The 25,017-nt window shown below is 40.0% G+C and overlaps 1 protein-coding gene across 1 annotated transcript in view; it reads left to right on the top strand.

Moving 5' to 3' along the window:
- SPRED1 (sprouty related EVH1 domain containing 1) overlaps positions 1 to 25,017 on the top strand; it is an 83,625-nt gene that overhangs the window by 33,389 nt on the left and 25,219 nt on the right. The window contains exon 2 of the mRNA XM_063117749.1: positions 17,317 to 17,491. Coding sequence (XP_062973819.1) covers positions 17,317 to 17,491 — 175 coding nt within the window. The remainder of the gene's footprint in view (positions 1 to 17,316; positions 17,492 to 25,017) is intronic.

Below are 25,017 nucleotides of genomic sequence, written 5' to 3'. Positions count from 1 at the left end.
ATATTATAAGAATATATCCAGCGTATTTTATTATGTTCATACTCAGACAAGTAAATAATTTGGTGACTGAGGGAGGTAATAGTTCCCTTCTTCCCCTCCCCACAACTTTTCATCTATTTTCCTTTATATTTCAGCAATATAGCTGCACCCTATAGCCTTCTTTCCTTGTACAATGAAGTCTAAAACAGCAGTCTCTTTTATTTAGTCAGCTATAACTGCTCACCATTTCCATACACAAGTAATAATACCCTAGCATTGGTTTAGTGGTAAATTTTAAAGTGCAGGAGCTCATCATGGCAGTGTGGGTGTTCCCACCCCCAGAACAGCATAATGCCCAACTGATTAGGTTCAGCGTGTCTGCAATCCTATACATCCTACTTAAGGACCTTATCAACTCATTCACTTGCCAGAGCAAGAACAATGTGACTGGGCTCAGTCAACAGTTGGTTATTTAACAGTTGAAGTTATTTATTCTTTTCCTGACTATCTGGTAGTGATTCTTCCCTACCAGTACTTTTTTTAAAGTGGAAGGTAACAGCCATGTGTTCTGCCTTCACTCTTTAGTCGATGAATCTTGTGGATGAAAACTAGGCTGTTGTCTCTCTCACACACTGCTGAAGTCCTGATTTTCTGATGCCTACCCAAGTTGCTTCTCTGGTTTAGGAATTTACTTACAAAATCTGGTTTAGGAATTTACTTACAGTAAATTTAGACTATGGCTTAGTTCACACAATCACTGAGGCCCACTGGGGCTTATTAGCCACAGTGGGTTGTGGTGTCTAGTGGTCCAGGTTGCTGAATCAAGCCCCCACCACTGCAATTTCTTGCATCTTCAGAACCCAGTGAAGGTGTTTTCTTGGATGCTTAACAAACCAATCCACAACCCTACATCAGGCTATGGTTTCTAGATTGTTTATTAACCACCCCAACAAACTATCCTTCCTGTGGCTTAAGAAGTGCCACGCTGGATTAGACTGAGGGTCCATCTAGTCCAGCACTCTGTTCACACAGTGGCCAACCAGCTGTCAGCCAGGGACCAACAAAGCAGGACATGGTGCAACAGCACCCTCCCACCCATGTTCCCCAGCAACTGGTGCACACAGGCTTACTGCCTCAGATACTGGAGGCAGCACATAACCATCAGGGCTAGTAGCCATTGATAGCCTTCTACTCCAGGAATTTATCCATCTCCTTTTTAAAGCCATCCAAATTGGTGGCCATCACTACATCTTCTGTTGGTAGTGAATTCCATAGTTTAACTATGCACTGTGTGAAGAAGTACTTTTATTTGTTAACCACCCTGTGCTTGTGTGAACCGGGCCTGTATCTGACCCAGTTCACATTATAAACACACTAGCTGATATGCCCGGCGTTGCTTGGGTCTGTGAATAATATTCATAACATAAATAATAACTTTCTGTGCAACTTATTCATCTTTAGGTTGGTTGGGTTTTTTATTTTGGTTGATTTGGGCGGTATAGAAATGAAATGAAATGAAAAATGAAATGAAAATGATTTAGTAAATTATTTTGTTAGAATAAATGGAAAATTGTGTTAATAAGAACTGTATTTTAAATGAGAGATTCATGATAAACCACATGTTTTGTTTTACCTGAAATGCCTACACCTCCCATCATGCCTTGGCCGGAGCAGCCGTCTAGACTTCCAAAACAATCAGGACATACAACACCCTTTCTACCAGCTAAATGAGATGCAAATCTAAAAATATGTTTTCAAAATATACCCAGCATTGCCCAGATATCTGAATAACATATAGTAGGGAAGAGGATCTCAGTGGACACGAGGAACTGTTGTATGCATGTCCTCTGAAGTTATTATTATGAAAAAAAGAAAGCAGCCAGAACACAGAATACTTTATTGGCATAATTTACTGGAGGGAGAGGCGGGGAACAAATAAATAAATACATTATTTCTACGTTTAACAGATTTTGGCAGAGAGCCAGGATGGTCAAGGCCACTGGTGACTTGGGCCTTTTATCTGACATACCTGTGCTCCATGGCACTTTTTTTTTTTTTAGTTAAGTGAACTCTTGTATAAATTAACCATCTGCACTACAGTAAGTGCATACATAAGGAAGTGAAGACACATAGAATGCTACAGTCACTGTTTAAGAGTCAAACTGCATGTGGCTTGAATTGTGCTTAAATAGCATGCTTAAGATTGACAATATCTCTTTCTTAACAAAAAGCAGCTGTGGGGACCCAATTGTGATCAGGGCTGTAGCAGGAGAGAATTTAACTTCCCCACCCACCCATCCATGCTGTTTTCCTGGTTCAAATTTCCCCAAAGCTGCTATTTGACCCTGATTGTGTCATTAACAGCAAACAGCACATGACCCTGGTTAATGGTCAACTCACCACCTCATGGTGCTGGTGGCATTATGCCATTGCTATGGAACCATATTGAGGATAAAGCAATTTTCAATATCTCCTGCTGAAGAAATTTTATTTATGGAATGTCCTGAAGGAATAATAGCAATTTGTACTGGTAATGACCATGAGTCATAGTTTGGTGGCAAGAGAAGACTCTTGGGAGAACCACCGAAGGCATGCTGGGAGTTGTAGGCATAAGCCTCAGTTTTTTATTAAATTCTTTAAAAATACTTAAAATCAAAAATTTCATGTTTTTAGATTTTTCTGGTACATTGTACAGCTGGACCTATCAGTGTGCCAAATTTCAAGTTTCTACTGCCGTTGCACCCTAAAATATATGTCTGCAAGGTAATCATCTTAAAGTAGTAGGCCAGTGCTAGGCCTGTGAGTTAACTTTAAATGAATGAAATACTTTATTTATTTATTTATTTATTTATTTGCCGCTCGCTTGCTCTCACCACAAGGGAGCAGGCTGGCTGGCTGACTGTTAGCTCGGTCATTGCCGTTGGCGACAGGCCTGGAGATGCATCCTCCTTCCCTACCAGTTCTGATGGCACCCAGCAACCAAGGCGCTGTCCCTTCAGACCCAGGATGGCGAGCCACTTCTAGATGATGGCCAGAGTAGCTTGTTTGATTGTGCAAACTGGCCCCATATCTAGGGAGCTGTACAATTTTATATATGTGTCTAAATCCATAGGAATATAGGAATGTGCCTTTACCAAATCCACTGGATCAGCTAGTTTAGTATTGGCTACACTGACAGGCTTCTTTCCCAGTCTCACCTGGAGATGCCACTAGGGATTCAGCCTGTAAACTTTTGCATCCAAAGCACATGTTCTGTTCTACCACTGAACAATGGATCTTCCCCAAAACTGTAGAACCTCTAAATCTGAGGCACTTTAAACTTACATTATGTAAGCCAAGCCATTGCTGGAACTGATAATATGATCTTGTCGGTCCTATTTACATTTGAGTATTTGCACTAAACTGTTTGGTGGGGTGTGGATTTCCTGGTGTGTGGAAAGCTCATACAAAGAGTGACTTGGCTTCTGTAAACAGACATAAAGATAGAAAGGTAGGTTTAATATGGGGACCAGATTAGCCTTAAAATATTATACTTCCTTGACTTCTATATATAAAATGCACTCTCATTTATCTAAATTGCATGGGGAAATAACATTTAATGTTTGTATAAATAGGAGTGCAACTATTTTAATATTGGGCCAATCAGTATTTCTCAAGTCACTTTAACCTCTGTCCGTGGCCTAACTTTTACACACACACACACACACACACACACCAGTACCAACAAACAGTGAATCGGGGAAGAACATGATTATTTTCACATGTAGTTCTATGCATTGGGCAAAGGGATAGTAAACACTCCTTTAGCATAGGTGCACCCTTTTTTCTCCATTAGCACCTGTCTGCCCCACCCCCCACCCACCCACCCACCCCGTTGCGCAAGCGGCCTCTCTCGTTAAAATCAGCATTGGGTTGCGTAAGATTCCCAGTGAAAAAACGAAGGGCTTGTCTTATCTTGGTGGCTTTTGTTTGGTGACTGGTATATAACTCTGAAGGTTATGAGTAGAGAAAACGATGGGTTTTAAGTAACAGCTGCAGTGAGAAGATAAGTGGGAGGGGGCAACTTTAGAAGTACAAAGAGGATGGCTACAGAGAGAGGGAGAGGTGAGAGAATATTATCTATCATGCATGTAGGCAGGATTTCCAAGGTTGAGAAGTGGAAGATAATCATCATCTAGCACTCATGCATTTCAAATATTTGGAGCACTTCACATACATTTTCAATAATCCTTACTACAGGGGTGGGCAACTGCTGGAGCTCCAGGAGCCATTTTCATGCGCGCACCGCATGCTGCACTGGGATTGGGAGACTTTTTTAAATCACCAGTAGCAGTAAATGCTAAATTTGGCTCTTTCACACTCCAGAGCCGATTCAGAGCATTGTTTAATTTCTTTAAATAAAAAAGGAACTAATGGTCACAGGAGCTGCATTTGGTCCACGGGCCACGTGTTGCCCACCCCACCTTACTACAACAATCTTGCAAGACACGTCAGCATTATTTCTGTGTTGCACGATTGCCTGGCAGCTCTATGCAATGAATAAGCACAATCAGAAGTTTTTTACACACACCTTGGCAGTGTTTATCTGTTGAAGCCTTTTGCTGGATTGGTTTGTCAAAAAGGGCAAAAAACAAACAAACAACCCCAACCCTTTCAAACCTAATGCATGTGAGCAATGTATGAGAGAGCTGAGGGAGTTTAAAAAACACCACACATACCACAATTGCTATCTGGATCAGAATCCCTGATAGATGCGGAGTGTTTTGGAAAAGACCCTGACACCTTACCTTTACAACCCTAGTCAATGTAACAGAATATTTGGAGATGTTCTCACATTATCAGCCAGAATGATTGATACATGAGGAAAAAGCGCTCCAATTTAGTTATTTGGGGATTCCATCCTAACTGCAACTTATTGTGCTAAATCTGTATTGTATTGCACTTGTGGCAGTGGAGATCCTAATTTGCTGAGCTAGTTTGATGGTTTGGAATGTTCACTTGATCAGGAAAACAGACAGATTACACTCCAGCTTCTGTGTGGAAAGGAGAAATGATTTTGTCAGTTAAATCATTAAAACTTCACACGTGCAGGCTAGAGACTGGGAAATGATCAAGAGCAGAATGTAGAATGTCAGGCGCTGGGGCCAAATCCAGGCCTCTTGGAGCCCCAATCCATAAGAGGAGCCAAAGGTCCATCTAGTCCAGAACTCTGTCCGCATAGAGGCCAACCAGCTATCAACCAGAGACCCACAAGCAGGTCATGGGTGCAAAAGCACTATCCTGCCCATATTCCCCAGCAACTGGTGTATATAGGTTTACTTGCTCTGATACTGGAGGTAGTACATAGCCATCATGATTAGTAGCCATTGATAGCCTCCTTTTCCAGGGATTTATCCAACCCCCTTTTAAAGCCAATCAAATTGGTGGCCATCACCACATCTTGTGGTAGTGAATTCCACAGTTTTAACTATTCACTGTGTGAAGAAGTGCTTCCTTTTATCTGCCCAGAATCACCCACCAATCCAACCCTCCTGGGCTCCTGAAATGACCACACACCTTTCTCCTAGCTTCACCACTGATCATTTGGTGGTGTCCCAGCTTTTGTGCAGATTTTCCCCATTCTAAAAGGATGAAATATCTCACCAAAACTTAATTACTGGCAGTGAGAGCTTTAAGCTAAAATGTGCTGGTATTTTGGGGCATGCCCCTTATAGCTTTGGCCTCGCTTGGCTTCTGAATATCCATGAGCTTTTAAAGCTATAGTGGACAACCTTGAATTCCTGATAAAGGAATTTCTTTCTGGACAGAATTATTTTGCTTCCTTCTCTCTTTACCACTTCCTTTTTGGTTTAGTTTAATGCATTGCTGGCTGGGGAATGCTGGGAGTTGTACGAGTTTATTCTTTCCCAACATGCATTGGATTGCACTTTTACATATTAAAATAAAGCAAAAATTAGGCCACAAATACCTTGTGTGAGCAAGTAGACAACTAACTTTCATTGACAATGTGGAAGTCTTTTTTGTCAAGGAAGAATTGACTTGATCAGAAGAAAGCTTTTAAATTATCTGTCATGCCACATTCTGATACTGACAGAAGAAATAAACATAAATGACTGAAACTTACCTTTTCATACAAGAATGCTAAATGAAAATTTGCTTTCTATTAAGCCAGCATTCAATATTTTGCATTGAGAGCTGTTGTGTGAGAGAGGAAAAAGTGAAAAAGCAGCTGATTTTCTTAACATCGTTATTTTGTAATTTTAGAAAATACATGTTTCCTTCCAGGCTGGGTGTAGGTTTTTTAAATGTCGGTTTTCTTTAGCTTCAGTTAAATCTGCCTAAGGCTGCATTCCTGTACTTGTCCTAGGCTTGGTGAATTGCCTGGAAAAGTTACATAGCCTGCCTGTCTTGGAAGTCCTTCAGACTTTGGGGGCCTTGCTGTGGTTTGGGGAACTGAAAAAATGTGTGCTATTTTATGTGTTGTGAATGAAATGCTTCTCAATAATTTTGTTGTCCCTACTGTAATCTCACATGTGTGCAGGTGCATCACTAGTAAGCACATTTTCACTGGGCATTAATTAATGAGATGAAAAATGCAAGTGGTGGAAATAAGGTCGTAGCTACCTAGTTGAAACCAACAGACAAATTTACCATGCGTTATTTATTTTTTCCATTCAATCCTAGATGTCTGTGATAATGTACATAGACCAAGAAGAGGGAAAGCTGAGGAGTAAACTAGATTAAATACATAGCATCTAGATGATCCTATTAAAATGTCTCTAGTATAAGCATGTGGAAACCTGATCTGAATCATCACATGTGTGGGGGGGTATACCACCCTCACATGTGAGCCAAAGAAAAGGCAGAGATGTAAAATTTCTGGAAATTTTGAAGCCATGGGGGGGGGGATTTTTTTTCTGGGGGTGGGGTTTCAGGAAAAAATGAAAAAAAATTGGGGAAAATGCAATATTAGCACTTTTTACAGATTGAAAGTCACTTTGTTACTTTAGGAACATAAAATGTAATTATGTACAAGTTGGTCTGGCATAAAATTAATTACATTTGGTATATTAAACGTACAGTGTATTCAAGCAATTCTTACAAATTGAATTTACTTTTTAATTTTTTTAATTTTTTTGTAACAAATGGAGCTACCAGCTCCGGAACTGTAAGGAACACCTGAACTGTAAGGAACCTCTTTGCTTTTGCCAGTTTATGAGGCGCAGGCAAAAAAAAATGTAAAAAAACAACAACCAGAAGAAACCATCAACATTAGTAACAAAGAAAATTATTTATGTCTCCACTAGTCCTCCACAGTGTCAAGCAGACATAAAGCACCCATTCCCATAAAAAGAACTGAGAAAAGGGGGGTCGCCAAGATTCAATGAATATGCATGAAATTTAATCAGACTCATTTTCTGAGCTATAGCTATCACTTTCAGTTTCAATCTCTGCTTCAGTGGCAGTGCCACCTAACAGCAGAAATGCATCTTCCTCTTGCATTTGAGAGCTGTAGTCTCAGTTTGCAACTGCTTGTCGTCGGTGCACAGAAATTATAATAATCTGATACTGTATATAGTTTTTAGAAATTATTTGGAGAAGTAAATATATGAACACCTTGTCTTAAACATTTTATTCAACATGCTAAAATAAAACATTCCATAATTCATTTTTTCTTCATTTTTTAAATTTTTCCAATTTTTCAGAAAAACAAAACAAAAAAAGGCTTCTAAAAAGATGGGGTGAAACATTTTTTCTGAATTTTTCTGGGGTTTTTCCAGGCCTCCCCATCTCTAAGAAGGGGGAGACTCCATTGAACCAATGGAGGTTTTATTTCCTTTCTTTAGCCCTCATGTGGGGGGGGGGATTTAAGGGGAAAATTAGGTGGGAAGGTATATCCGCCCCACTGATGACAGGGGTCTTGAAATAGATTGGAGCCCTGTGTACTTACACAAGAGCAATCACTTAGGCATTACACATTTAGGAAAGTGTCTCGTTTAGCCCTGAGACTCATGTGGTCTCTAAAACTGGACTTCAGGTGATACCACTGATCTCATTTCTTTATCCAGGCTGATGGGAAACCTTAGGTAAAATTCAGGTAATCACTCTCATCATGCTGCTTGCAAAAGGCTAGGGAATGAGGCCAGAAAACTGATGAAAACACTTGGGGGGGGTGTTTCTAAAAATTATTAATGAAAATTATGAGAGGACTGCTAAAAACACTAATTTTTAGAAAAGGATCCAGGATATTAAAGGCCAATTAGTTTAACATCTCTTCTGGATAAATTAGTGGGAAGCATTTAAAATGATTAAGCAAATAACACAAGTCTTGCAGAAGAAGAAATGGCATAGCTTCTGTAAAGTTAAATCCTGCCTCACTAACCTTTTAGAATTTTTTGAGAGTGTTAACAAGTGTGTGGGTAGTAGGGTGGGCCAGTAGATGTATACTTTCAAAATGCTTTTGACAAAGTTCATCATGAAAGGCTCCTGAGTAAATTTAAGAGGACATGGGATTAGAGAAGAAGTTGTTTATGGAATATGGAGGGATGTAATAAGTGGGGTCCCCCAAGGATCTCATTAGGACCAGTGCTTATTAACTTGTTCATAAACGATCTGAAATTAGGAAAGGCATCAAAAATGAAACTGCCACTCTTGTATGATGTGGCCACGCTTGAAATACTGTATGTAGTTCTGGTGGTCACAATTCAAAAAGGATATTGATGAAGAGCTGGAAAAGATGCAGAAAAGGGCAACCAAAACAATCAGATGAGAGATCAGCTTTCTAACAAGGAGAGGCTACAACATTTGTGGGGTCTGGTGTTCAAACAAAGGCAATTAAGGGGAGACTTTGTTGAAGTTTATAAAATTACGCATGGTGTGGGGAAAGTGGATATGTAAAGACTTTTCATCCTTTCTTATAATACTTGGATTCTGGGTCATCCAGTCAAACTGATTGATAAGAGATTCAGGACAAACAAATGAAAGTCCTACTTCACAATGCGCTTAATTAGTTTATGGAATTTGTTGCCACAGAATGTAGTGATTTCCACTAGCTAAGAAGGCTTTAAAATCATGTGAACTGACCAGGGAGCTTCGGCTACTGGGCGTTATAAAAATGCAATAAATAAATAAATAGAACATAAGTCTATCAGTGGCTTCTAATTGTAATTGCTACATGGAAGCAACATGAAGCAACAACAGAAGAGGACTATTGGCACTTCGTGGGTTTTCCAGAAGCACCTGGTTGGGCACTGTGAGAAATTGGTTGCTGGGAACTATTATTAGTTTAAAACTAAAAGCAGATGCTTCCAATCTCCTCCTGGTATATCAGAGCAGACATCTAAAGTGTGTGTGTTACATCTAAAGTGAACCTTTCTATGTGATGTTCTCCTGGTGCTATAATCCCCCTTTTATTTGGTATATCATACCACTACTATTTTAAACCACAGCAGAAAGGAGATATTGGCTTTTCAACTATGAATCTCCTATATTACTACTTAGAAATAGGTTTGATTGATTGGTCAACCAATCAGTCAATTTATTTAATACATTAATATCCCACCCTTAATTCGAGGCATATACATTATTACTAAGTAGTTTCTCATCTAGGCAAAGCTCAGAACTAGAGCCCTTTAACAGTTGGACATGCATTTTTAGCTTCCATGTGTCACCTTTGAAATTAGTAATGGCATTGTAAGAACTGTAAGGTAGAAAATGTTAGATAACTAACCAACAAGAAATAGGACTTCTGAAGAAACACACAATAATTGGGAACTACATCAAATTACATACATTTAAAGCTAGAACAACCAAGCTGCCTAGGAACCTTAGGAAATAGGGTTCCTATATCTGCCTGAGGTTACATCTCAGGTCATAGAAAATTAAAAGTACATTAGATATGTGGCACAGGCCTCTTGAACCACCTTTTAATATTATGTATTAATCTGAGCATTACAATACAAGCCCATTGTGTGAGCCTATCATAGTTGTTTCTGAAACTTCTGTTAGAACAGTCCGTTGTTTTTGAGACCTCCTGAGCTAATAAAACTCACAGAGCTATTAAATTGAAGGTTTAAGTATTTTTATCTAGGTGATAAGTGTTGCCTTCCTAAAACACCCCACCCACACCCTAATTGGCTCCGTACTGGTGGTGGCTAAGTTACGCAGTGTTCATGGTGGTAGGCAGATTTATGGTAGTGGGCAGGTTTAGTGCTTTTTCTCTAATGGAATGATGGACAGTCAGTTATTTTTATGAGTTGGAAATAAAGGTAGGCATTCATGGACACCATTGGGATAGGGGCTAGAACTGCTCTGATAAACCCAATTTTTAACCCCCTTAACTGTATCTCACAGTGCAGTGCTTTACTTTGTCTCTCCATAGAACTCAGTGGGCACTACAGAGACTAAAGCCAGTCCTTGCCACGTAGCTCAGCCCATGGTTCTGTTGGTCAGCCTAACAGGACTGGGCAACTTGTGACCCTCCAGGTATTTTGGTCCACAGCAGTGGTTCCCAAAGTGGGAGGTACCAGTGGGATTGCATAGGGGGGCGTTAAGAGGCAAGGGGGCAGCAGGGGGGCACTAAGAGGCAAAGGGGCAGCAGGGGGGCACTAAGAGGCAAAGGGGCAGCAGGGGGGCACTCGAGGTGGTCTTTTCCAAGAAGCGCCTCTCTAGAAGGTCTTAAAACCCAGGGACATTTTTTATGGGAGAAGGTAGTTTGGTCCCAAGCCATATAGGGGAAGAATCCACACATGTATTAATACCATTTAAGAAGAGTCCTTTTAACGGTGAATTGAAATGTTTCAAAAGCACCAAAACGCTAATGAAGAGATATACCCTGCTTGGTGTGCCCTGCCACACTGGCTGCAAAACAGACGCGTTCGCTCTCTTTTCCTTCCCTCGGTAAGCCTGCAGCGGGTGCTTCAGATTTTGAATAAATATTCACTTAATTGTTACTGTTTTGAATTTTATTGTTATTATCTTCCTTAGTGGGTTGTTGAAAACCGCTATTCTGAATAATGATTTTTATAGTGTAGGGTAGGGGGCACTGGGCATGAGTTTGTGGAACCAAGGGGGCAGTTACCTGAAAAGGTTTGGGAACCACTGGTCTACAGCAACCATGATTCCTCACCATTGGGTATGCTGGCTGGGGCTGATAGGAGTTGTAGGCCAAAACTTCTGGAGGGCCACAAGAATGTGGTGGAATGTTAGGAACTTTGTAAAAAAAATAGTAATAAAATGTCTAATGTTGAACTGGAAACTAGAATAATTTTAAGATCCCCAGAGAGCTTCAGCTATTGGGCAGTATAAAAATGTAATAAATAAATAAATTTTGTCAACAGCTATCAATCTAACAATAAGATGCAAGGATTTTCTGCCCCAAAGTATGGTGTCCTTTCACTCCTTGATGCAGGCTGGCAGCAAGCACATCCTACTGACCTTCAAAGCTCTTCACTGCCTAGCTCCTGCCTATCTCTCCTCTCTCATCTCACACTATCGCCCCGCTCGGGCTCTCCGCTCCTCTGATGCCATGCTTCTCGCCTGCCCAAGGACCTCCACTTCCCTTACTCGGCTTCGTCCTTTTTCTTCTGCTGCCCCTTACGCCTGGAACGCTCTTCCAGAACACTTGAGAACTACAAACTCAATCACTGCTTTTAAGACTCAGCTCAAAACTTTTCTTTTCCCTATAGCCTTCAAATATTGAGTTTGTTCTGACTTTACACTGTTGGTTTTGCCCTACCCTGTGCCTGTTTACACTTCCCTGTGCCTGTTTGCATTCTCCTTCCCTCTTTATTGTTTACTACAACTTATTAGATTGTAAGCCTATGCGGCAGGGTCTTGTTATTTACTGTGTTATCTGTACAGCACCATGTACATTGATGGTGCTATATAAATAAATAATAATAATAATAATAATTCTTCCTTAAATGTTCCTACTTCCTTAAATAAAAGTAGATTGTTTATCTGACTGCTCTTCGGGGGATTGTCTTTTGTTGGACAGAGGTTAGAATTTCCCTTTGGCAAAGTACATTTGGGCCACAGTTAGTGGAACATCTTGTACTTTCATCTGACCCATTTGCTTGATGTTTGCAGTATTTGGCCTGGGAGGGATTGGAAATCTGTTTAATGCTCTACATATTAAACAGTCCACAAATGCAATGTGTCTTGGTTGGAATGGAAAACATCAGTGGGGTCCTTGGTATCAATTGGATAGATACTAAAAGCTCATAAGTCATCATAAGTTGGTACTGACACACTAGGCCCAGAAGTGAGTGTGTCAAAATATTTAAAGGATCCCATATAGCATACTGCCTAGAGAGTGTACCGCCCAGAGAGCTTCGGCTATTGGGCGGTATAAAAATGTAATAAATTAAGCTGTTTCTGTAAGGTAGTTTTACATTACACACACACAATTTAAAAACTAACTGGATAGTCTATTACTGAAGGATGTGTGAGCATTTGGATGTGAATCTTGTCATAGGTGATTAATGCTTCAAGACTAGAACTCTGCGTTGGTAATGGTTTGATAGAAATTTACGTTTGACTTCAGTTCTTATAATGAAAACTAAAATTGTATCTAATTTCCTTGAAAAATATTAAAATGAAGAACCATGCAAGTGTATTGGCAATTGAAAGTAGTTGTATATGACTCCATATATTGGAAATTGTGCTAAATATTTCACATTCTTTATATATTTGCCCGCCAAACAACCCTGAGAGATAAGTGACTAATATTCCCATTTTACAGATGAGAAGTTGAGATATAGCAAGTGATTTGCCCAAGTACATATTGTGATTCAATGGTACATGTGTGACTTGAGCACCTCCAAGATCCAAGCCTAATTTTTTATCCGTTGGACCAAACTGGTTCCCATATTAGCACTAGGAGATTAACATAAATATTTCTGAGTCTTCTGGGGAAGGGGAGATAAAATTTCAAAACTATGTGTTATCCACTGCAGTTTTTCATGTTATAAATAATCATAATAACAGAGGATAATTGCAATAGAATTAGTTGTTTTCCCAGCACGGTTTTTTGTTTTTTGTTTTGTTTTTTGTTTTTGTTTTGACCTCAGGAGAATGGAACACATGTTTTTAACCTGCTAAAACCCAGTAAATCCAAAGCAGAGGCAATCTTTGTTCATTAGTTGCTCCTTATTTATTATGACTTGGATGTTAAATTTTTCTTCAATTCACGTTAGAAAGGGGGTGATTTCCATCAATTCTCCCCTCCATCTGCAGGCCTCAGCACCATGTCATACACCATTCCCAATAGGGGGACAGGTCTCTGCCCGTAAGACTTTGGCCCATTCAGCAGGATGGATGGTGACATTTTCAATGGCTAGGTGAATATATGAGGAGAGGAGCACTTAAGAGGTGCTCTAACGTCCTGACTGTTAGAGGAGTACGACAATGGAATCAAGAGGCAGCTGGACAACCACCTGTCAGGGATGCTTTAAGGTGGATTCCTGCATTGAGCAAGGGGTTGGACTTGATGGCCTTATAGGCCCCTTCCAACTCTGCTATTCTATGATTCTATGAGAAGCTGCAGCTTGGATGAACACAGTTTAAGTAAAATATGCATCATCTAGGCAGAAATATCAGAGCGACCGTTGGAGACGTGGGGTTGGATGGACGAGGAAAACTCTGGAGATGAGAGGTAGAGCTGGGTGGCATTTGCATATTCATGGTACTGATTTGATGAGATCACTTAGGATGGTGTGTAGAGAGAAAAGAACTAGGAGTCAAACACTGAAGAATTGCAACAGAAAGGGAAAGCAGAGGAAAAGTACCCCCTAAAGAAACATTACAAAACTCTCTTGTTTATCCCTCAGAGGCAGACAGCTGCACAACAGCTTGAACGAAGGTACTGAATGGGAGGAGTGAGCCAGGTTTGGTTATGCAAGGACTAATCGTTCATTGGGAGAGAGGGGCAAACATGTAAAGAGCTGATGACATGGAAGAATTGAAGGTGATAACTGTTAAGTTTACAGAGCAAGCAGAAGCAACAGAGGAAAGAGGAGAAAATTGTAGAAAATGGCAAGGCAAATTTCCAAGATTTCTTTTCTGCAATTCAGTCAAACTGAAGTTCTCCTTGTCTCATAGGAGTTTAACTTACACTTATTTGAATATGGGATCAATCTTGGCTTTGCACAATACAGAACTCCTTTATGTTGCAGGTTCAGGGAGATTTGCTTTCAGATGAATGCAGAATTTCCTAGAAGTCATTAAGTATTCATGGCTTGAGAAAGAGCGAGGGAGGCCCATACCTGCCCTCCCTAGAGGGGGGATGAAATGTTGTCCTAGCAGGCCCCTGATCTTTCCAGATTTAAATTCCAGGTTGCAGTAACAACAGCCACAGTGAGAGATTCATTAAAGAGAAGAGGCTTCCAAACCAAGATGTGGAATGTTTTGTTTCACAATTTTGAATATTTTGTACAGTAACAAGAAGAAAAATGCTTTCTTCATTGGCAAGTAATCCAAAAGGAAATTTGTCAAGAACACAGTCTCTCAGTACAAATTTGAATTTTCTTTATAGCCCAACCAAACAGTTGAATTGATTTGTCGCTAGTTTTCTCTTCTTCCTTTCTCACCAACCCCAGATGCTTACTACAGTTTGTTTGTTTGTTACACACACACACACACACACACACACACACACACTTAATAGAAACGCCTAATGAAAGTATAACATAATTTTACATAATGATAAAGCCTTTAATGTTTAGTTTGCTCAATGATTCATGTTTCTGCTCTTCTGGAGTGGTAGGTTCCTCTTGGATTCATGATGACAGAAGCATGTACAAAGCCTAGCATTTTGTCAGATGTATACTAGTTTTGTGTGAGAGAGGGGGGAAATCTCTACTTGGAAACTAACTAAACTTACTAAACTCTGTATAGTTTCGTAGGTGGGAATCCTATCTCTTTCTATAAGGAGAAGCAGGATGGATGTGCTTTTTCTAGTGTACTCTTTGGAAACTGACTTATGACAACATCACAGTTTTGCTTCATATATATATATATATATATATATATATATATAGAATTGATACACAATAGATAAACTCATAATCTTCTAGATAATTATGAAGGCAAAACAGGTTCATGTAAAGGCCAGAGTTGAGAGGAATGCAATTTTTAAGGGGAATTGGAGGTATTTTACTCTGAAAATAACCCCATATATTAAAAAGGGGAAAGGCAATATTACCTATATTTAAATAAGCAACAATGGCTATAGCATCAAAGGCTGATGGGTGTTTATCATATAATACAGAATTTTCATAACACCTCATATCTTTCCAAATCGGATGGTACTTTATGGCAACAGTTTACATGATCAGCTGCGTACATTGATGTGTGAATCTGTTCCAAAACTCTTACTTGATTCTCTTGAGTGCATGCTTGGATCAGATGATTAACAGCAGAATGAATCTCTTGTACGAATACATGTATATCTTACACTCTTGTTGGCTAATTGCACAGTGTATTTGTCTTAATGATCAACCACCCTATAAACTGGCATGGTGGTTTGGGGCTCTTCAAATAAGAAGGGTGCTTTATTAAACTAGAAATATATTAAAACCTGCAAATGAGCATTTTAGATTTCCTGGACATTCCCTAAGAGACCTTGATGAAATCCGAAGCCAGTGAATGAATGAAGCATGTGTTACACAATGGACATTAATTTAAATTTAGATTGTTTAAATCAAGAGTGAAACAAAGACTATGGATCCCCCCCCCGCATTATAAAGACTGTGAATAATTTATTATTATGCATCCCTTTAAAATTTAGGATTGTTGAAAGTAAAAAGGCCATTAACTCGTATACTCTCTGCTTTCAGCTATTCTACTTTTGCATATGAAAAATGGTAATTTAGAAAAGCTTTTGCTATATTAAAAATACTGAACTAATTCTAGCATTGTTGGGCCATTATATTTATTTATTACATTTATATACCGTCCCACAGCCGAAGCTCTCTGGGCGGTTTACAAGAGTGATTCTGTATGTGTCTTATTGAAGACGTAAGTTCTATTGGGTTCAGTGGAGTGGGCATAGGATTACAACCCAACCCAATTTTGTATGTGAAAAAAAAAAACATTGTTAGGGGGGGAAATGATCTTTTTTAAAAAGTAAAGAAAAAAGACTGAACTAATTCTAGCAAACTCCATGAAACAGGATGTCTAAATGCATGGATTTTATTATAACTAAGCATTGTTTTGGTATCCTTTATTACATAATATTGACCAGGTGGATAAAGAATTCTAAGACAGCATCTCCTGTGTATGGTTGGAGAACTGGAGAACCACATTAGAGCGTAGAAGGGAAGCTATGTGGCTCTAAAGCAGCCACTGGGGGAAGTGGCTGTGCAAACATTATGATCATTTACTTAGTTTATGCTTTTCTGTGGTATAGTATTATGAACCAATCTGTGCCCGTTCTTTTCTCACCAAATTAGAGAGTATAGTTGAATGCCAACAGGACTGTTTCAGCTGATACTGTTTCCATGGTTACCAGTACTGAGCAATACTGCCTTGCCACACATTCAGATGCAAAACTATCACAGCCAACTTGGTATATTAAATTTGGGAAGACAAGATTTGTCACAGTGTTTTGACTTTTTTCAGTCAATAAATGGTCTGGCTTTCATCTCAACATCTGTTTTTGAATAAGTACTATCAAGAGCAGCTGCCGATAGGACTAGGCCCTAAGAGCACACACTATTCTTGAAGACCCAGTCACCTAAGTTTGGGCTTATTACGACGCTCCTGAAAATTTTTGGACAAGCCAGAAATGTTGTATAATCAATTCAACTGGAAGTACCAGGTAGGTCCCAACTGCCACTGAGGGCAGAATTACAAAATGCAAACTAAATATTGTTTAGTGTGACCATATGAAAAGGGGGACAGGGCTCCTGTATCTAGAACAGTTGTATGGAAAAAGGAATTTCAGCAGATGCATTTGTATGCATGCAGAACCTGGTGAAATTTCCTCTTCATCACTCTAGTAGCTATACTAGAGTGACCAGATACAAAAGAGGACAGGGCTCCTGCAACTTTAACTGTTGTGATGAAGAGGGAATTTCTCCAGGTGCTGCATGCATACAAATGACACCTGCTAAAATTCCCTTTTCTATACCACTGTTAAAGCTACAGGAGCCCTGTCCTCCTTTCCATATGGTCACCCTAACATTGTTGAGAACCATGCAATGAACTAGATTTGTTGGAGGCATGAACGTTTTGAATAGTGAAAATGACTGTACTATGACTTGACTTAATGTAATCACATTCACTAAATAAATGGAAAAGTTAATTCTCCCCCCCCCCTTTTATCTCTTTCAGTAATAGTTATGCCCGTGTGCGAGCTGTGGTGATGACCCGTGATGACTCAAGTGGTGGATGGTTACCACTTGGAGGGGGTGGACTAAGCTGCGTCACTGTTTTCAAAGTCATTCACCAGGAAGAAAATGGCTGTGCTGATTTTCTTGTACATGGGGAACGTCTCAGGGATAAAACGGTAACAACTATGTCTATCTTATGGCATTAATAAAAATCCATATTCTTGTTCTTCTGCTAAGTCAAAAGAGAAGTAATTGCCTATGCAAGAGGGTACTCAAAACCTTATATATAGTCGTGTGAAAAAGAAAGTACACCCTCTTGGAATTGTATGATTTTACATATCAGGACATAATAACAATCATCTGTTCCTTAGCAGTTCTAAAAATTAGGTAAATACAACCTCAGATGAACAAAAACCCATGACCTATTACACCATGTCATGATTTATTTAACAGAAATAAAGCCAAACTGGAGAAGCCATGTGTGAAAAAGTAAGTACACCCTTACTGCTTCCATAGAAATTAAGATGCTAAGTAGCAGGCAGGTGCTGCTAATCAAATGCCCGTGATTAATTGATCATCAGAAAGTATGACCACCTCTATAAAAGCCAAAGTTTTTTCAGTTGCTGGTCTGGAGCGTCCAGGTGTGTGTTAACACAATGCCAAGGAGGAAAGACATCAGCAATGATCTTAGAGAAGCAATTGCTGCTGCCCATCAATCTGGGAAGGGTTATAAGGCCATTTCCAAACAATTTAAAGTCCATCATTCTACAGTGAGAAAGATGATTCAAAAGTGGAAAACATTCAAGACTGTTGCCAATCTTCCCAGGAGAGGACGTCCCAGCAAAATCACCCCAAGGTCAGACCGTGCAGTGCTCAGAGAAATTGCAAAAAAACCAAGAGTTACATCTCAGACTCTACAGGCCTCAGTGAGCATGTTAAGTGTTAAAGTTCATGACAGTACAATTAGAAAAAGACTGAACAAGTATGGTTTGTTTGGAAGGGTTGCCAGAAGAAAGCCTCTTCTTTCTAAAAAGAACGTGGCAGCACGGCTTGGGTTTGCAAAGTTGTGTCTGAACAAACCACAAGACTTCTGAAACAATGTCCTTTGGACAGACGAGACCAAAGTGGAGAAGTTTGGCCATAATGCACAGCGCCACATTTGGTGAAAACCAAACACAGCATATCAGCACAAACACCTCATACCAACTGTCAAGCACGGTGGTGGAGGGATGATGACTTGGGCTTGTTTTGCAGCCACAGGACCTGGGAACCTCGCAGTCATTGAGTCGACCATGAACTCCTCTGTATACCAAAGTATTCTAGAGTCAAATGTGAGGCCATCTATCTGACAGCTAAAGCTTGGACGAAATTGGGTCATGCAACAGGACAATGATCCCAAGCACACCAGCAAATCTACAACAGAATGGCTGAAAAAGAAAAGAATCAAGGTGTTGCAATGGCCCAGTCAAAGTCCAGACCTCAACCCGACTGAAATGCTGTGGCGGGACCTTAAGAGAGCTGTGCATAAACAAATGCCCTCAAACCCCAATGAACTGAAGCAACATTGTAAAGAAGAGTGGGCCAAAATTCCTCCACAACCATGTGAGAGACTGATAAAGTCATACAGAAAACGATTACTTCAAGTTATTGTTGCTAAAGGTGGTTCTACAAGCTATTGAATCATAAGGTGTACTTACTTTTTCACACATGGCTTCTCCAGTTTGGCTTTATTTCTGTTAAATAAATCATGACACGGTGTAATATGTCATGTGTTGTTGTTCATCTGAGGTTGTATTTACCTAATTTTTAGACCTGCTAAGGAACAGATGATTGTTATTATGTCCTGATATGTAAAATCATACAATTCCAAGAGGGTGCACTTTCTTTTTCACACGGCTGTAGATGTATTCATGTCTGAAAGAAAATATGTTCTGTTAAATGCATTTGTGTTTGGAAATAATATTTATGATGCAGTGGGAAATTTATTGCATTTATTGTTTATTTAAAAGATTTATAGTGTGTCTTTTAGGGGAAACCTAAAGCAAGCAGATGAGAATATGTATTCTAATTTTATTTTTAAAATAATCACTCATTTATTTATTTACTTATTTATTTACTACATTTCTATACCGCCCAATAGCTAAAGTTCTCTTCATAGGCCTAAGAATGTTTCAAAGTGGCTTATAAAAATTATTACAGTAAAACCACATTACAAACAATAAGAATAGGGATGCAACATAGTTGAAGTCAATGTTAAGCTGGAATCACGATATATCGACATAGCTTTTTGAGGCTAGACCACTTCAAATTGAGCTTCAGTAATTTCAGAACCCTTAAAATAATCTCCATATTTTAGAACTGTAAATGGCAGGAAAGAGTTCATAAAGATGGCATTGATTCTCCATTGAAACAGACTTTGTGCCAGAATAAAACATGAAAGTTAACAAGAATTCAGCCAATCAGACCATTTATTTGCTATTGCTTTGGTATGGAATTGTTCATTGATATAACTCCAGTGACCATTTCTTGATATCTCGACTGTTTTTGCCAGTTGGATACAAATACCCAGAAAATCACTAGAGAACCAAGAGCCCTTTAAACATTACCCTAGCTAAGGAGTTCACAAACCATGCCCCCCCAAATCCCACCCCCTTCCCTCGCAGTCTCTGCTTCTACAGCACAGAAGCAGCTATGTCCATCAGGGTTGCTGAGATGGGAAAAGCTACTTCCCTCCCCTCCCTCTCCACCAGCCAGCATCACTGCTCTTGCATCAATAGTGGCAGTGCAGAAGTGGTGATGCCTGTCAGGGTTGTTGGGAGAGGAGGAGGCTCTCCCCCTCTGTCCAGTGACCCCGAAGCAGTCTGACACCCCACCCTACTGGTATTTTGCAGGATCACTGGGATGTGGGCAAGGTTAAAGCTTCCTCCACTGTGTATGTTTGTGTGTGTGCATGCACGTGTGGATGCATTGCACCCTGCCCAAGCCTGATGGAAGCCTCTTTTCTGTGAGTGGCTCTCTCTATGCTGGGTAACATTTAAACCATTCACACACATGTGCAGTGGCCAATCACACAAGTCCAAGCCAGGGAATCAGCATACCCACTGGGAAATGCCCACACAATCAGTCTCCACCCAGCCGTGCATGAGTGACACACAGAAAGAACGCTTCCATACAACTGGGTCACTACCATCCCTGCACATGGCAATCCAAGTAATTTCTGCTCTAAGTAACCTTTTCCCAATGTAAATTAAATATGATTATAAAGCGTTATTTTAATATGTAAAGCTGCCCTGTAAGACCGTCTCCTGTGTTCATGCTCCCAATTAAGCTGCTGCTAAATGATATCATCTTTACATGGATGTGGTTTGGGTCATTTTTACTAGCGTTAAAAAATTACTTAGATGTTTGAATGAATATCTTCAGAAGCCCTGTCCCATGACATGAAGCAAAACGTTCCAGATAAGACACAAATATAAATGAGGGCGGGGGTTGTAGTAAACCTTAGCGTGGGAACAGTGAAATAACTGGTTAGAACAGGCTAAACAGTGGTAATATCCTCTAAGAAGAATCTTCTCTTTTTGCATTGAAACTATTGCCTTGTTTGCATATCTCCTCCCATGGGAGAACACAGGTATTCAATTCCTCTCTCCACCCTCCATCCTCATTTTTGCTATCTAGCTGGGAAGTGACTACCCCCATAGACTCAGGAATTAGAGCTACCGCTGCCATCTTTCTCTCGTCCTAGTAGCAGCATTGAGCTTTTTCTTGTATGAAAGGACAAACAAGCCCTTGCCCATGTTCTTTCCTTTCCTTCTCTCTGGAAGCAGCTTCTCTCACCTGAACAGTTGAAAGTGGGGAAGACCAGGCAAGAGAAGCTAATGCTAGAGAGAAGAGAAGGCGCTGGGGCAACGCGTTGTTTGTTTTCACTGGTACGGCCATGTTTGCTGCTGCTGTTGTCTAGGATGAATCTGCATCAGTGACAAGGATGCTCACGTTGCTGAATGGGGCGGAGGGGGGGGAGTTTGACCAGCAGTGTGCATGCTGTCTAGGTGATGTTATCTCTACTCACTGGCAATGGAGGAGGGAAAAAACAGTTGGAGTGGGAGTTTAAGAACCTATGTATGGGTAACATGTGAACTGGCCCCATTACTCAACATAGACAAGAAGATGTATTCCATGCATGTACGGCTGTGTGTCACCTGTTCTTTATGTTCTTGAATTCAAACTCTGCCCCTTCCACTGTCCTAGGAACTCTATAAGGTTTACCATTGGAGCAACCTTCTCTAAATTAGCATGAACTCAAACCACTGAATAGGCTTGCTGTCACCAGGACTGCCATCTTGTTAGTGTACTTGTTCCTCTGACAGTTGCTACTTTCCCATTCACGGAAATATATTGGTTGGGGCTGAGTGCCAGAGGAAACTGAGAACAGCATTGAAAGATACTGAGCCAATGGCAAAGCGAAGGGATGGTGCAGAGTCTCAGCAGGCCGGCTGGAGAGATGTAATATTTTCCTTGCATTTCTGCCTTTTGTAACTGCCGTAAACCATTCATTAGGATTTAGATGAAAAACTCCCCTCAGGTCATCTACTGTCACTATGCCTGCATTGCCCGGAGGAGTTGCCCCTGTCATACAGTGCGGGTGGACCAGCCCTCCTCTCACTTTTATTTCTCTGTTCGTTTATTTTGATTTTATGTCTGTTTTTATACAGTTATTTTTATATAGTTATATTTGTCTATGCCTGTGCTATTTGTCATTTTGTATTGTATTTTATACTTTTAATTGTTTGTAATCTTCCCAGATAACGTTTGTTATTGAGCAGATAAAAAATATAATAAATAAATACATATTTAGAGCATTTAAATCCCACCCTTGAACCCTGAGAGGGAGGGCTCCCAGATGTACTCATAAACGTTTAAAAATAAATAAGAACAGCAAAACGGCATAAAATCATCATTTTCAGGTATCACCTCTTTCATGCGAACTTCCTTGTCTTCTCAGTTAGGCCGTTCTCATTGGCCCTTTGCCAACAGAAGTGTATCAGGTGGGTACAAGAGAAAGCCTTTTCAGTTGTGGCCCCTAAACATTGGAATGTCCTCCCAAGGCAGGGCATTAGAGAACTGGGCATGTTTAGTCTGGAGAAGAGAAGATTGAGCGGAGAAATGATAGCACTCTTCAAATAAATACTTGAAAGGTTGTCACACAGAGGATGGCCAGGATCTCTTCTCAATCATCCCAGAGTACAGGACACGGAATAATGGGCTCAAGTTACAGGAAGCCAAATCCCGGCTGGACATCTGGAAAAACTTCACGACTGTTAGAGGAGTACAACAATGGAACCAATTACCTAGGGAGGTTGTGGGCTCTCCCACACTAGAAGCATTCCAGAGGCAGATGGACAGCCATCTGTCAGGTATGCTTTAAGGTAGATTCCCGCAATGAGCAGAGGGTTGGACTCGATGTCGTTATAGGCCCCTTCCAACTCTGCTATTCTACGATTCTATGGTTTTAAGTGGGCTGTTAAGACTGTTCTAGTCTGGTGAGCATTTTTTTAATTGAAACTTTTATATGTCTTTTAGTCTGCAGTTCTAGATATGGTTTTTCTCATGATGATTTATGATACTGGTTTTACTGCTGGCTGTTTAGTTTTGTTTTTAATTTCATTGTGATATATATATATATAAATATAGATATAGATATGTATATAAGCTGACTTGTGTTTGGTTTTGTCATTGAAAGTGAGATATAACTGGCAAAATAAATTAAAACAGAGTCAGAAAATAGCAACTAGATTTCTTATAGCCTGCAGCAGCTTATCTGTCCCATTCTCCACTCTCTCATTCTAGTGCTGAGCTCCAACAGAGACAAGGATGGTGGTGTTTAGTCTTTCCCCTGCTCTCTGGGTGTTTCTGCTCCAATTAATGGATGAAGCCTGTCTTATCTATCCTTCAAACATTTCTTAAAATATAGTTTATGAATGGCAATGCATTGTAGTATTTATTGACCCACTCCAGTAACTGCTGAAATTTGCTGAGAAAAGAACTTAGTATGTTTAAGAGAAGAGACTTCTCTAAATCTTCATCAACAATATTGATTAATTCGTTCCTCAACCCCCCACATTACTTTTTTCTTCAATCCATCCATTATCTTCAGTCAGGTTTTTTTAACTTTTAAAAGAAGTCTTTTGGCCTGACATTAGCAAATTCTAAAATGGGATTGACTTCCCTGCAGTGTTACACCAAGGCTTGAGGAAGTGAAAAATTGATTATCCAGACATCCATTGTTTCAAGGCAAATTAAATAGAATCAGTGGCCTGGTTCACATGATCACCATTGCCCACAGTGGCTTGTTTAAGCCATGGTGAACCCTGGCACGTTCCAGGCAATATTTGAAGCCATGGCTTGTTGTGTCATCCAATCCTAGGCACTGTGAGGGTTAAACAACCCTCACATAACCCATGGTCCCCAGGTACAGGCGACATGATGAGTTATGGCCGTGGCTTGAATATTCAAAATGGCCGCTGGCACACACTGCAGCCCACTATGGCTGTTCAGTCATGCAAACTGGCCCAATGAGTCAGAGGGCCTGTTTACACATCAAAGCACCCCACCATGACTTATTTTAACTACAGGGGCTGTCACATCATGCCAGGCAACTGCAGCTTGTCATGTCATGCAAACCCAGGTGGCAGGGATTATTTTATTTATTTATTTATTTCATTTCATTTCATTTCTATACCGCCCAATAGCCGAAGCTCTCTGGGCGGTTCACAAAAATTAAAACCATGAAGAGCATAATAAAACAACCAACAATTTAAAAACACAAATACAATATAAAAAGCACGACCAGGATAAAACCACACAGCAAAAATTGATATAGGTTAAAATATGAAATTAAAACAGCAGAATTTAAATTTACGTTAAATTAGGTGTTAAAATTAGGTGTTTTAAACACCTAATGACACCTTAAAATTAGGTGTTAAATTAGGTGTTTTAGGGTTAGACAACCCTCAAATAACCCTAAAACAAGCCATGGGTTATCTCAGGGTTGTCTAACCCTCAAACAAATCCTGTCCATCTGGGTTCGAATGACACACACCAAAATGGCACCCATGGGCACCTGGCACAATGTGATAGCTTCCCACCACAGCAAATTAAACTACAGTGGGCACTTATGTCATGCGAACTAGATCAAAGAGTCACTTCTATTGGTTTTGTTTTAGAAAAGGAGCAAATTTGAATGAAATGGATTGGAGCATATTTCAAGAATACAAATTCATAGCTGCACAAGAGGTTGAATCTTAAGACTGTAATGGAAGAAAAGCTGTAGACTGAAATTTGGGGCAGTGCTTTGGAACTAGAGACTAGTGATCCAGAATAAGAGAGTATAACAACCACTATCACTCATTGCCTCCTGTGGTTATGCCTATTGGTCCTACTCTCTGGATCCTCCATTGCTGAATTGGGGGATGTTTGGGCATATTTGAAGGTGGGTGCCAGTTTTGATCAAACTGTATTTTCCCCCCGCATATTTTTGAGCTCTGCACTTTCAAATACGGGAATTAAGTATGTCAGGGCCTACAAGTGAGTTAAGTAGGATCTACAAAGAGTTGTGGGATGGGAGTGGGGGATAATGGCAAATAGATATCTGCATAGCATTATTACATCTGAAAACTACCTTTTGTTGAACTTAGAATTGAAC

Source organism: Elgaria multicarinata, chromosome 2 (genome assembly GCF_023053635.1).
Source record: "Elgaria multicarinata webbii isolate HBS135686 ecotype San Diego chromosome 2, rElgMul1.1.pri, whole genome shotgun sequence".
In the NCBI taxonomy this organism is placed as follows: Eukaryota; Metazoa; Chordata; class Lepidosauria; order Squamata; family Anguidae; genus Elgaria; species Elgaria multicarinata.
This window is presented reverse-complemented; position numbering and strand designations above follow the sequence as displayed.